The sequence below is a fragment of the Callorhinus ursinus genome, unplaced genomic scaffold (genome assembly GCF_003265705.2).
Source record: "Callorhinus ursinus isolate GAN/ISIS: 27379988/994484 unplaced genomic scaffold, GSC_fseal_2.0 scaffold3, whole genome shotgun sequence".
Classification (NCBI taxonomy): Eukaryota; Metazoa; Chordata; class Mammalia; order Carnivora; family Otariidae; genus Callorhinus; species Callorhinus ursinus.
The window spans coordinates 11,574,310-11,589,630 of record NW_027397065.1 but is presented as its reverse complement, the minus strand read 5'-3'; the positions used below and the strand labels follow the sequence as shown (position 1 = coordinate 11,589,630).

The window sequence follows — 15,321 nt, the reverse complement described above, 5'->3', positions numbered from 1 at the left end:
GTCTTTTTTTTTTTAGTCAAATTTCTGGGTGCTAAAAAATATAAACTATCAATTGATAGATGAAAAAGTTGCCAGTGATTTCACTTTTCTTTTCAAAAAGTCACCCTCTCAGGGAAACTTGTTGGGCAAATGCCATTAGCACTTGGGAAGAATAACGACTCAAGAAATTGATTTATATTTTTATAAATAATGACTACATCCCCAAATGGATTTATAAATTAATTGCTGTCTTATTGGAGTAAAAACCTTCTTCTGTGGACATGATTGATGTTATCTGTCTAAGTCCTTGTTCTGGACCCCCCTCCTTCTTAGTTAGTCTATCACAGCTGGAGCTTTAATTTACTGATCATATTAACTCTGATTAATAACTAACAATAGCGTGTTCTCATTTATCAACAGTCAGCCATCACAAAATGGAACTGGAATTGGTCAAACTTGCTGCCAGATTATCTGGGACTGGATAAGATGACCTTCAGCGTACTGCTCAAAAACAGGTAATGAGATTTGTGATTTGGGGGATCTGGCTGGGGGAAAAGGGTATGTGTGTATATATATATATATCCTTTACATATTAGATATATATAGAGAGATCTATGTGAAAGTATACCAAGTATACTTTGTAAATGCTGTTTTTCCATAGTAAGTATTTACAAAAGGCAGTAAAAATTTTTTCTGAGATGAAATTAGTTGGTTTTAGTCTGAATTTTAAATATGTTTGACTTTTTGTGTATAATAGTTTTGCATTGTACACACCAAAATTTATCAACTTGAATGTCATTATAATACTTTGTATTTGTTTATAATAATTTAATGAATGCATACAAAATGCCAAGCCAAATCAACCAGTCTAATCAGGGAAACATGTAAGTAAAACTGTTGTGATCGAATTTTTTGCTTTGAAGCCAGTTATTTTGGCACTTTATTGCTATAGTTTGTTACATATTATTTTGCACACACACACACACACACACACACGCACACCAGGACAATCTAATAAAATGGTAATGTGATTTTAGCTGGGAACCTACACATGTAATTTATTTTGCACTAAAGTATAAATATTTCCTTTATATTTTGGATCAGTTAACATGGATTTTAAAATACTTTAAAGTCTTGACTCAAAACCATAAGGTGTAATCTTTAAAAATTGGATTTCTCCATCTAGTATGACATTTTCATGTAAGATAAATATGTGTGCAACTTTTTTCAAGTATCATTTGTTTGCTTATAGTTCAGTACAAGAAATATTTTCTATATAATCTTTATGATATAGAATGTATTTCCATGTCTTTTTCATACAAATATTAAATACCATTTTTTCCTAAGAGACAGTAACGACAGTGACATAATATAACCGTCAAATCATCCTTGACAAATCTGGGTGCCTATGAGAAAGTATCAAGAGGGGGAGATAGGCAGTGTTTCCCGTAATTTCCCAAATGGAGGTTAAGAAAAAAAAAAAGACAGCTTTATTGAGGGTAAAACCTGTCGTTTAAATATGTGGTCACAATGGTATTCCTAATATCTCACCCCTGAGCAAAGCTCTCCTACCCGTCATGGACAAAGCTGAACAATCTAGCTGAACAATCTAGCTTTCCCAGCAAGCTTACCACCTGGCAGGCACTAGTTGAGAACGCACTGGATTCGTGCACAAATCCCCCAGAGCTGCCCCTATCCTCTCCCAAAGTTGCCTGGGAGATGGGAGGTGGGGTGGTAGAGGAGAGACCAGGTCTCCTGTTGCATCTATGGTTATGTAATGTTTACACAATGTTATGTGTGTATCTGGAAACAAACTAGTAATGATAAGTCAGTTTTTTCCTGCTATTTGTAAAAGTTTGAGTTGATGCAGATTAACTGTATTCTATATTACTAAGTTTTTCTCAGCTGTGAATTGCTGCTTCTAATCCACTTAATGGTACTTTAGGGGCAACACATCCTTCAAACCTTTCTGCATTTGCTGTGTATAATATTCACTTGGAGGTGAATTTGTGTTTTTACAAAATTGCATGTTGTGTTTGTGTAAAAACTTTAATCATTTCACATAGGACTATGCCTATTAAAGTCTTTTTCCCTGAGAGAGCACGTGCAAGAGTGAGTGGGAGAAAAGAACTCCCACAAATTTAGCCAGAAGTAACAGTTCAAAACACTTCTCTTGGAGAAGGGTCATGAATATTGAATAGAAACAGCTAGACTATCACCTTAATAAGAACCTTGGAACTTTTAAGAATGGTATGAAAAGTATTCCACTCCGAACTACTATATACTACAAGCTGCAATGAACATAACTGATCTACCTTAGAAGGATGAGGGACACTTGAGAGTTTTAATTATTTTTTAGTACTTTCCCATTTATTTTAAGAATGTAATTTATGTGACTTGATTAATTGAACAAGTAAGGAAATTGTTTATTTTTTCTAAGAGACTCTTGTTGGAACTTACTTGAAAATGCTGAATTTTTTTTTTAAGTAGTGCATTGAGTTTTTGACAACATGACTATTTAAAAAAATACATTTGACAGTGAGAACATAGAACATCGAGCTTTAGAATGAGAGTTATGGATGTTACCCTACATTCACAAAGTGATATTTCTTATGTACTGTTGTGATTTCGGGAGGTGGGCAGAGCCAAAGAAGAAAACCTAGAGCCGTTCAGCTGAATATGCTCAGTTCTTTTTCTCAAACTCAGCAATTAAACTTGTTCTCTTTTTCTTTCTTTAATTGGTAAATATGTTTATAATACTCTATCCCTGCACTGTGGTCAAGCGTACATATGGGGATGCAAATGTTGTCTCAGGACATAATGTTAGAAACAATACTGAACTCAAATATACATACATGAAAAAAGTTGAGGAGAAGGGAATCCTTTCTATTCATCTTCTAAATGCTTTTGTGCATGGTCTTCAAATTTCATATCATAAGCAGACCATCTATGGAATTACTTTCTAAAGACCCAAGCCTGGAGTGAGCCAGACCTCTCTCACCCCCAGAACAGGACGGAGATGGGAAAACAAGATTCCTGAGTTCTCAGTCCCTATTGTAAGCTTACCTTAGGAAAGTTACCTAAACTATTTGAGTTTGATTTCCTGTCTTTAAAATGAACTTGGGGAGCCTGGGCTCAGGTCATGATCTCACAGGGTCCTGGGATCGAGCTCCACATGGGGCTCCCTGTTCAGCGGGATCTGCTTCTCCCTCTGCCTGCAGCTCCCTCCCCCCACCACTTGTGCTTTCTCCCTCTCTCTCCCTCCCTCTCTCTCAAATAAATAAAATCTTAAAAATAAATAAAATGAAGTAATGATACTTATGTCTCTACTTCATGGAGACTGTTGACATAATCAAGAATATTAAAGGATATGGCAGTGTTTTTGAAAGTTGAAAATGCAACACATGATTTAAAAAGTATGTCTGTAGCCCATAGCGGTTGTATCATTGTCTGCTGGGGTAAGGAGACAATGAAGGTCATTAAGCATTATCAGGGAGCTAGAGGTGGTAGGTGGAGCAGTCAAATTATACCTGAGGTCAAAGACACTGAGGTTATGTAGCTTCTAAACTTAAACCAATAGTGAGACTCAGAGCAAGTGTCAGGTCAGAGACCAGACAACAGATGTATGACTCTGGAAGACAAATGGTGAGAAAAAGGGCAAGAAGGGGAGGGGGCATCTAATAGCCACTGAGCCACTCAGGAGATACTCAAGAGATGACCATGGGAAGGACAGTGCAGACACATGAGAAAGGAGACATGCGGTGGTACCAAGAGTATCTATATCGGAGATAATACTGCTATTTGTTCCGCAAGCTGGTTCTGGGCTGATTCCAAAGACAGAACAAATCTTTTTTTTTTTTTTTTAGATTGATTGATTGATTGATTCGAGAGACAGAGAGCAAGCATGAGAGCATGAGTGGGAGGGGCAGAGAGAGAGAGAGAGAGAGGGGGAGAGAGAATACCAAGCAGACCCCATGCCAAGCTCGGAGCCCTTTGCAGGGCTGGATTCTACGACCCTGAGATCTCAACCTGAGCCAAAACCAAGAGTCTGAGGCTTAACTGGCTGTGCCACCCAGGCCCCCTCAGGACAAACCTTAAAGTGACCACCTGAGTACTTGGCAGGGATGTGCCCTCCGCTCGCTGTCAGGCCTCATCTCAAAACACCTCTCCCCAATTCATGGTGTCCTGAATTCATTGTCGTCTTCCTGTTGTTTGGATTCTCCAAGCTCTTTTTCATTTTAGGGTCTTTGTACCTGCAGTTCCTTTTGCCCTTCACATGGTTGCTGCCATCTCGTCCATCGGGGGTACGTGTTACCTCCTCACCCATCTAAAGTTACCCTCCAGGGCACCAGAGCATTCTACTCTACTGTGTTTTCTTAACTGAGTTATCACCGTCTGAGATCTTTCTGTTTCGTTGTTGTCTCCCAATCCTGCCTCCCAGGGTAGAATATATACTTCATGGGAATAGCACCCCACCTGTCTTACTCAAACCGTGTCTTCAGTACCTGGAACAGCCATTGGACGCACAATAGGTTTTGAGTAATATTTGTTGAATTAATTAACAGGCAAATGAGGAAGAAGAGTACAGAGAAAAATTCAGCCCCTGACAGATAAGCACAAAGTTGGCATTCTCTAAATGTCAGGTTGGATCAATAGTCCTGTAGATTGGGCAAGTATACTGTGGGAAATCTCAAGTAAAAAAAATTATCTAGGTGCATGTTCATTCTCTTCATTTTCCAAATTTAGATGAAAATCTAGTTAAGCTCTGTATGTTTAAAATGCCTGTTTTTATTATTATGTGAAGTTTGGCTCAGATTAAAAGCATGAAACACTGGTCTTTATTTTTAATTAACTGATGCAGTTCAAATCCTAACCTGTTTAGCAACAAAGTCTGTTCTTTACTCCATGATTCAGAAATCTTTTGACATTTGAGTGATAGGGTTTGTATTCATTAAATGATACTAAAAATACAAGCTGAAAAATTTAAGGTAGAGTTAGCTGACAAAAGTATCGAACCAAGCCTTTGTAAATTTGTGATTTTCAAGGCATTTGGAAAAAAATGTAGTAGCTGAGACCTCAGAGAGAGATCCTGAATATATATTAATGATAGATGTTTTTCAATTTAGAAAGTTTGCCATTGTGGGGAAAAAAGGCTCCTTCGAGGTTCAGAAAATCAACATATATATCAGTTCTACGCCTTTACCTTAATGCTATGTAAGAGTAAGTACAGTGATTGTACATTGATCTTTTGAATAAGTTTCTTACTGTTAGTTTCTTGCTTTCTTTCTCACTCACTTTAAAATAAATCCAGACTTGTGAATGAGACGGTGATTGCATTTGCAGGAGAGTTCACCAGAAGGGACACTGTATATTCCTTCATTCGTGGCGGATCTCCAGATTGCCATTTTGATATTGTTTTCTTTGTCACTGGAACAAATTTATGTTGCTTTACCTTATTTATTCCAGACTAATTCCCAAGAATTGTGGTGTTGAAAATAATCTGTGAATACAGAGGAATGCTATGCTATTTTAACCATCTAAATATACTGCATATGAGTTTGGCTTCGAGTTGAGCAAACACAATTAAATACGATGGCAGGAACAGCAGAAGGGGTGGTGGTGGCAGATTTCAGGCTATCACTTTGGGGCCTTTCCAGGTGGACAATAACCATACATCTGAGAGGAAACAGAGATTAGAAACCATGTTTGAAAAGAGCTATTGATTTGTGGAGTTGATTGTTTGCTTTTAATAATAATGATTATTAAAGGACCTTTACACTGTATCAGATGATAATGTGGGTGCCCTGTGGTGCGCAGAGAGTAGAAAATATTGTCCATGGCCTCTAACTGCATACGCTGCCCTCAGCAATGTCCAGCCTCGGGCAGCACCGACATTAACTCGAAGTTTATGGCTGCATGCGGCAGTAAATTCTGGATGCAGCAGCGGGCTGCCTGGTTATGGAGAAACCATGGTTTAAGAAAAAAGGGATGCTGATCTTAGAAATACACACCTCTGAGCCATTACATATATTACATATGCCATGGCATTCAAATCTGGGTATTTGTCATGCTCTGGCTCACTAAAACTCCCTTTCCTTTCCACTCCCCCAAAAGGCAAGGCCTCAGAGACTCAGTGACTCTCTACCCTGCATCAGTGTGTTCTCAAGCAGGACAGGTTTCCCTCTCATCCTTAACTCCCAAAGCAGCATGTCTGAAGTGTATTTAGGATATAAAAATTTAATACGGTGATCGTCAGGATTTCCAGGAGTTCGGGCTTCGGTAAGTGAACGGAATAAGTGAACAGAATAATCCGATACCTGTGTATCGTTTTCTATCTGGTAACTTCTATATATTGTCCTTTATGGTGCGTAAAGTACTTTCCCACAGATCTTCTCTGACCCTCCCAAGAACTAGGTAATAAGAGACAGGTGCCAGTGAGGTTGCAAAACATTAAATGACATTCCCAAGGTCAGAGATAATAAGTGGCATCTGGAATTTAAAATGAAGTCTTCTGATTCTGTTTCTGGGACTTTATCTACTACACCATATTCCTGGTCAATATTTTTTTTCCAGTTGCATTGAGATAATGCTTGACACATAACATTGTGTAAGTTTAAGTTGTGCAAGGTGTTGATTTGATACACTTATGTATTGTAAAAATGATCACCACCATAGTGCTAACACCCTCTATCACATATCACATTGCCATAGCCTTTTTGTGGGAGGAGCATTTAAGATGTACTCTCTTAGCAACTTGCAAGTATATAATACAGTAAGAACTATAATCCCCACGCCATATACTAGATCATCATCTTTTAACTGGAAATTTGTACCTTTGGTCAATTTTGTTAATTAGCTGTATGTTCAGAGTAAAACTACTGATGATAATGAAAAAAGCAAACATGGAGAGCACTTGCCACCTGGCTGGCATAATTTAAGTGAACTGCATACACATATTTAACTATAGATCCTTAAAATAACCTTATAAATGAGGTACCCAATTACCCTAGTTTTCCTGATAAGGACACTCAGGCACATAGGCACAGAGCACTAAGTGATGGTGTTTCGATCTGGTTCACGTCCATGTTCCTCACTTCTCTCTGAATTAGAGGGACAGGGTAGTCACAAAGAAGGAAGGCCAGGTTGGAGACTGTGGCTAGAGGCTGAGAAAGACATTATACATCACAAATATAAAAGACATTCACAAGGAAGCTTGGGGGCTCATTTAAGTCTGTTCCTACATTGCATAAAAGTTAGGTACGATATGTTCTCTTTGAAGACAGTGTGGCCCAGGTATTCTTTAGGTGGAGAGGAGCAATGCTTACCATTGTTTCAGAGTCATTGTGTTTGTTCAAATCCTCCAAGCAGATGCCAGATAGGATGAGAGGTGCAAGAAATTTTTCAGGAGAGCTGCCCATGAAGGATAAAGTGGAGAGGGAAGGGGTAGGCAAGTGAACCCTCAGACCAAGTTGCTGATCTGATAGCTGCAAAAGGAGAGGAGGGAGGAGGGTTGGGTAGAAAGAGTCATGGGTAGCAGGGTAGGTCTAAGAAGGTTTTGACAAGGCCAATGAGGACTCCATGAGCAAAGGTCACATGCTGGAAGAGTCTCATGTCCTGCAAGAATGGGCTGGCCTTAGTACCTCCATTGTTCTCAGACACTGGCAAAAGTCCACTTGGGAGAAGAATGACCTGAGTACACGGTAGATGCAGGGGAATGACAGCTTAGGGACAGTGGTCCCTGTGCTAACCATAGCAGGAGATGTGGGTGGCACCTTTCCCCCTGGCTACAATAGTGGGGATGCAAACGGTGGTACTCTGGTATGTGAGAGGTTATATGTGTATGTGTTGTGTAAGTTAATAGGAATGTGATTTAAATAAAGGTCTCCATTACTTTAGGGAAGTAGAAAACAGACTACCTAAATAAATAGGTTAAATGCTATTGACAGAAACGCAGAATTGGCAACATTCTGATGAAAGGAAGGTATAATAATTTTCTCAAAAGCAGCTATGGGAGAATTTTTCACTTGTCAAGTTGAACCAAAATTCACTTTGTAATGAATTTTCGCCTACCTAATTATACGTTCACATACTGGCACTTTGGAGTTCTTACAATATATATCAGAAGCTATTAAAAACTTTCTTGTATGGAGTACATTCTTTTTTCAATGACTGTTCTTTAAGTCATTCCCCTGTCAAATTCTGTTCAGACCCCAAAGCCTCTGTGATGTTTTTCTACAAAATGTCTTAGCATAGGTTCAGCCAGGAGTAGCTGTCATAGACCCATTGATTCATTTTGGCTGAAGATGAAAATACCATCGACTACTTTTTAGGCTTATTTGTCACCGTACAATATTTCTGTTTATGTTACTATATCAACATAAAGACAAGAAATGATCTCTTTGAAAATATTTTCACTAAGACGTAATTATGAGAGAAATTTAAATGTTTACTAAATATAATGAAATATAACAAATCTGAACAACTTTTTATGATATTATTTCAGTACTTTTGTGATCTGTTGTATATGAAACTAGTTAGGATACCTATAATGCATTCTTATATTGTAAATGAAATTCTCACCTTTATGATAGGTGAGAATACCTATCTCACCTGAGGATACAGCTCTAAATTTGATCCCCACCCCCCCAAATAGGAGATCTGGTAAAAAAAAAATTAAATCAAGATATTTTTATATCCAGAATATTTGCATTAACATAACTTTGAAATTTATTTTGTAATAAATTATAAGCAATACATATACATGTATTATTTCAATTGGTAGAGGAAGATAAGAAACAGAAAAGCTCCCCTCACAGAAATCCCATTCACTTGTAACTATTTGAACCATTTCTGTTTTTATTTCTTTCAGTTGACAAATCTAAGGGATATGCTCTACCACTAATTTTTTAGAAACTAACAACTTAGTATTACTGATTCCTTGTGATGAAAAATACAGAATTTAAGTTACACTACCTCTTCCTATCCCTTCCTCTTCAAGCTCTGCTAGTAAAATTTAATTTTAGCTCTTCCATTGGTCACTTTTATGTCATATGTTATAACCTCTATTTTTAAATTGATTTGTTCTTTATATATATGTGTGTATTTTTATTTGACATAAAATAAAATTCACTCCTGGTGTATAGTTCTGAGTTGAAACATGCATAAAATTGTTTAACAATCATCACTATCAAAATCACGCAAAAAGATTCTCTTGTAGTCAATTTCTCCCCTGTCTCAATCCCTGGCAACCAATGACCTGTTTTCTGTCCTTAAGGTTTTCTTCTTTCAGGAATGTCATAGTAATAGATCTATACTATGTCATTTTTTCAATCTGGCTTCTTCTGCTCAGCGTGATAGATTTGAAATTCCTCCCAATTGTTTGCTCTTCTTACTGTAGAATATTATAGTCCATTGTAAGATGTTCCATTGTTGGTTGATCCATTTACCTGTTAAAGGACATTTCGGTTGTTTGCAGTATTTGGTGATTGTGAATAAAGCCTCTGTAACCATTTCTGTGTAGGTTTTGCATGAACATAGGTTTTTATTTCACTTGGATAATACCTAGAAATGGGAATGCTGGGTTGTGTAGTGCATTTACATTCAACTTTGTAAAGAAATTGTGTCTACCTGTGTTTTATGCTGCCTAGGAGAAATTTGATGCCAAAAGGATTCTTTCCCCCTTTTTGTCTCCCTAGATGCTTTTTTTTTTTTAATTCATCATTTACCCCACCCTTCCCACCACCCCTGTTATTCTTGAAATGAGATCATGTCTGTGTGTGAGTCTTTGGTTTCTCTTGGCATTGAGTAGCCCCTTCAATATTGTGATTTTCTTGAGATTTTTTTTCCTGTTTTTGATTATTCCCTCTGCCCCCATCCCCAGATACATCTATATCTCTTTCTGGCATTCCTCTTAAGACAGGTGTTCTGATTTATTCTTTCCTCGGATATTGCTACAGGTTTCTGGCCGTGATCCTCCTGTTCTCACACTTTCCATATCCTTTCCACCTTTTTTTCTGCAGCTAACTCATTTGTTTCTGTGGCTTTAAGGAATTATCCTAGGTCTCAACATCAGATACCTTCAGGCCTGGGCAAATAATATAAATTTGTGAAGGCAAGGTATAATACAGTAGGGGGAGGTAAGAGTATACCTAAGGGAAAACATCCAAATTTTATTTTTCAAAAATGTTCTGTTAGCTAAAAAGGGCCAGTCCTCAAAATGGATTAGGCCCACCAACGTGAATCTCTAAATCTATGCTGTGCAGTCCTCCATAGTTCCAGTTGTAATTGTTAAATAAGACTCCAGGTCACATACACTTAGATTGTCACTGTAATAATATTTTAATGTAATAACTCTCACCTCATCTAGAAGGCCTAACATCATAATTACCTTCATCTGAAAACTGCCTCCCCTTGAGAATTGTGTGATTTCTACTTGTGGCAGTAACATCTTTCCTCAGCCTAGAAATCTTGAATGGCTTTGCAAAGTTTCCATCTCCCATCATCTGTGTTGTTGGACGGCAGAAGCCCGCTAGTCCACCCGTTTCTTACACCATCACTTTCTATCCCCCAGCGCTGCTGCTCTCAAATCCAGAGCCCCACCCGCTGATAGCTAGATCACCTGCTTACTCTTGCCTTGACTTCCAGTCCATTGATCTCTGCTGGATTAATGTGTTTTTCTCCTTAACATTTTCCATCATTATCAAAACCAATTGAAAATAGCATTATCATTTTAGGACACAGAAATAGTGTGTTTATAATATAATGCCACCACCTTGGTTCAGCTCTTTTCTACCAGTTCCCTTTATACGTACACAACAAACACTTCCTTTTGCACCTCACCTTAAGGAATCTACATTTACCATCGCAGGTTCCACGTTTTCACGAGACTATTTTTTGTCATTCATCGATGCAAAGATGTAATTTTCATTTTGAATAACTTAGAGCATTATGCCAGATTATCACAGCACAATTTAGCCATTCCGGATTCTTGGTTGGTTTTGTCTTTCCATGTCACGCTGCCTTGTAGGTGTAGATTACTTCCTGACGCTGATAGAATAGAGGTGGGAAATAAAAAGACACAAGCAAACTTGTATTACAAATTACCAAATATTCAAAGTGATAAAAGATACAGTGAAATATACAGAAATATATTCTGCTTTGAAACTTAATGGTGGCTCCACATTGCCTCCTGCACCAAACCCAAACTCCTGAGCCCCAATTTCAGAGCCTCCTTCATCTGGTGTTTCCATTATTTCCTTTATAATCCCACCATCCCTTTGCCCATTCTGGAATATGGCAACCTGTAGTTCAAGTCTTTCTCTACTAGTCTCCTTTCTCTTACCTGCATGATAGAGATCATAGCAGCACATTTCTTTTTGAATGGGCAGATCAAAAAAACCCCAGCAAGTTTTTAGCACAAAGCCTGGAACACAGGAGATGCTCTATAAATATTAGTTAAAACTGTTTTTAGCTATTGTTCAGCCCTCTTCTTTGCACAAGAGTAAGGTAAAGCAAAAACATGTGGCCAGGGATAAAATAGTAAGGCACAACCCAAGCATCCAGATAATTGTAAAATGAGGGAAGGGAGTAAGGTAAAGCAAAAACATGTGGCCAGGGATAAAATAGTAAGGCACAACCCAAGCATCCAGATAATTGTAAAATGAGGGAAGGGAGGACCAAGGAGAAAAAACAGAAATGAGAAAAGAGAGGTCTAGAGCACTATTAGGTGGTGGCTGTGTGATACATGGTCTGGGTTCAAGGCAGAAGGTAAGCTCAGGAAGCTGAAGCCTGGTTATTCATGAATCTGAGGCAGGACAGGTGTGACCAGAAAGGGCCAATATTTAACGGTCAATCAATCAGTGAGTCTGTGTACCAGTTCCTGGTTTCAGCTGTGGATTTTGAGTTACTCAGAAATCAAGATCTAGACATGGGGTCTGAGTCGAGTGTTCCGGCATCCCTGACGAAACTTGATCTGGACATTTGTTCTCAGGGACAGAGACCCCCCCCTCATTGCCTGATCAGGACTGAAGTTCACCCCAGGTCACTGATAGACTGGAGGCTCCAGATGAGAAGACTGATAGAGCTGGAATAGGAGAATGACTATTGGGAACTTAAGCACTTCCTGGTATCTGTGTCACTGATGCCTGTACCTTTTTCTGGGTTTCTCCCCTGTGTTCCCCTTGACTGTCACCCCCATGTCTGCCCTTCACCTGCTGAGGTCCACCATCAAGCCCCTCTCCAGGTTCAGAGATCTCAAAAATCCCCCATTTTCCAAATTCCCAGGGTATTTATAGACCGTTACACATGTTAACATCCAGCATGTGCTACCCTAAATGTTCTCTAATGTTTTTCAGTTTTCTGTCTCCCCGGATGGACAGTCAGCACCCGGAGAGCAGGCCGCTCGGACTCTTCTCGCTTGACGCTTGCACTGTTAGGTTCAGTGTTCAGAGCTTGGGGTTATGCAGGTCATGCTTTTTGGCTCCTGGTCTCAGTTTACTGTTTTGTAATGACTGTCGTTTGCTTTTAGGCCTTTCTGAGGTAAGGAAGAGGTCGGCAATCAGAAAGAGGCTTTGTTAATTCATTTATTAAAAACTTCATTAAACTATTTTAAATTACATATATGCTCAGGAGAAGTGAATAATATGGACATTGTGGAAAGTAAAAGTCACTAATCCCTTGCTCTGCCTCACCATGTACCTTGTAATTCCACCACCTGAGGTAACAGATCTGTCCTTTCCTCTCATTTCCATTTAAATCTTAAAATAAACTTCAAGGATTAGGTCATCATTCTGAATAGAATCTTAAAAGAAAAAAAATATCAGGATGAATATTGTGATTTAGAAAAATAAAAGGTAAAAAGAGAGTATTCTAGCTTTCTGTAAAATGAAAGTTTTTAAAGCCACAGAGATACACAGGATTTAGTGATTGACCTGGAAGCTGGTGATTCCCTTACTGTCCAATAGTTGATAACTCCAAGTTAATCAATTAAAACCTATAAATAGAGTCCCAGGATGAAAGAATTGGTCTGTCTTTGGAAAGGAGTCAGCAACCTGATTACGGTTTTGTTGTTTACCTGTCTCACTTGCCCAGTGGGCTCTCTTCATCAGGATTATGTTTTTGCTGCATTTGTGCATCTGATTTAGCCCAAAGCCAGTGATGGACATCTACTTGTCCATTTCAACAATCACATCTCTAAAGGACTTACAGGTAGTCAGGACTCCCTGGAAATAGGTAACTTTGGATAAGGGACAACCCAGACTCTCATTACTTCATTATGCAGAGAATACATATGGCAGCAAATGAAAGTAAGGTATTCTGTAACCCACAGACTACACTGTGTTGATTATAAGAACACTTCCATCCCATTATTCAGTCCAACAAGACTTTGAGTAAATAGATGGATCTTTGACTGTTTGTTCACTCATCCATCCATCAAACATTCTAGGCGCAGCAGATAAAGAAATGAGCCAGACACAGCCCCTACTGTCAGGGAACTCAGAATCTAGTGGAGAAGACAGACTAAAAAACCAGTGGCTAGAGCTATCCTAGAGGTTCGTGCAAGTTACCAAAGAACTAGAGTGGAAGATGGCAGAGCTAACTTGAATGCTGGAGCAGTCGGGAAATATACCCAGGATGTGGTGATACTTAAGCTGTGTGTTGACAGGTGAACCTGAGTCAGCCAGGTAGCCAAAGTGAGAGGCAGTCTAAAGAGAGGGTTTGAGGTAGATAGTACCACAACAGAGATAGTTAGTTTGCTCAAGTAATGGTCTCTCCACTGCATCTTTCATTTTTAAATCAATTCTGTTCACAACATTTGAGCACAATGAATGGTAGGCTGCTTAGGACAAAGTCAGATGCTGAATTGAGTGAGGGGTAGTACAGGGAGAAAGGGGCACCTGTCCTATTTAGGCTTATCACTGGAGAATACTAAGAGTTGCAGCTTCTTTCTTTTGAATCCTTGGCCTTGCCCGACCCTGAAGGTTTTCAGGCATGTGTAAGCAATTGCAGGGCCTGTGTAATTCATAGATCAAATGGCCTTGTAGTCTGTCACTAAAATTCCATTTGCCTTCCATTTATATGGCTTGGATGGGACCTACCTTCATGAGGGCACTCTTGGTACATGATTGATGGCTCTTCGGACAAGTTGTGCTAGTGTAATAGTGGCCTTGGTCAAGTATGAAAGGTGCACCTGATTTGTCTTGCTCTTAATCTCTCCGTGTACTTGCAGCTTGTCCTGGGGCTGCATGCTGTTCTTCAGGGCTTCAGTTTCTCCGTGGAGGGTAGAATTGCCTGACAGTGATGGGAACGCCCAAGAGAGGTAGTGATGCCTCCGACTCAGCATGTTCAGGTTTGTTGCTGTGAACGGGCTGGTCTGAGATGGCCTCAGCGACATTTCTAGACCCCAAAGGGTTTCTGGAGCAGAAATGAAGTGCAATTGCTTCCCAATTAATTGTTCAGTTTTTCTTCGTTTAGCAAATAATCTAACAGAGATTTTAGGACGGAAATTGGACTTTTAGCGAGTACGTGCATGTCAGCTATTGATGTTTGTTCAGATCAACTCTGCAAATGTGGATATGTGTGATGTTAATGCATTCATTGGAAATAATGTTATTTTTCACAAAGTAAAAACATTCGTAATTTTGCTACAAGGGAGAATACTTGCTTCCTCTCACACATTTTATTTAATAATTTTACTTCTTTAAAAGCAAAACAGCACACAATTTGAAAATGAAATTTCCCCAAAGTGTTCAGTTTGCTAATATGTTTTTCATTTTCTTCATTATGCTATAGTGGAATGTTGCCATACTTTGAAATGTGCAACTTATCTCCCTGGAGGCAGCAGATGGTGTGACTAGTGTGTCTTTTGGAATAGGATTTATCCTGAGAGATGGCATCTAGCACTGGGTGAGAGATAGCCCTGTCCTCAAAGAGCATTGACTCCCACCCTAATTACCTCATTACAACATTTATGTTAATTATTATTTTTAAATATGAAAAACCTTCAAAAATGAGAAGGCTTTGGCTCTTTTTAAAACTTCCTTTTTCTTAGTTTGTGTAAGAAAACACTTTATGTAAAAACTATCTGTGTTTCAATTACATTTGCAAGTGTTTTCTCTCATTGCCTCACTGCTAGAGGACCAGCTGACCTCTTGGGCAAGACTTGATTTTAATGCTATTTCCACCCTAATTTGTGATCTGGTCTTTAACTTTGGAAGCCTGACAATTTCACTTCATATAGGAATATTGGCTCACACTAATCAAACTCAACAGAGACTTTTGTAAAATCCAGAGCTCCATTTTACTTATGTACAGTGGAAAATACAACTTCAAGCAGATCTGGGA

The 15,321-nt window shown here is 38.8% G+C and overlaps 1 protein-coding gene across 7 annotated transcripts in view; it reads left to right on the top strand.

The window, feature by feature from the left end:
• Positions 1 to 15,321, top strand: part of KIAA0825 (KIAA0825 ortholog) — a 413,115-nt gene that overhangs the window by 207,585 nt on the left and 190,209 nt on the right. For all 7 annotated transcript variants that reach the window (XM_073888176.1, XM_073888171.1, XM_073888172.1 and 4 more), the window contains one exon: positions 400 to 494. In XM_073888176.1, coding sequence (XP_073744277.1) covers positions 400 to 494 — 95 coding nt within the window. The remainder of the gene's footprint in view (positions 1 to 399; positions 495 to 15,321) is intronic.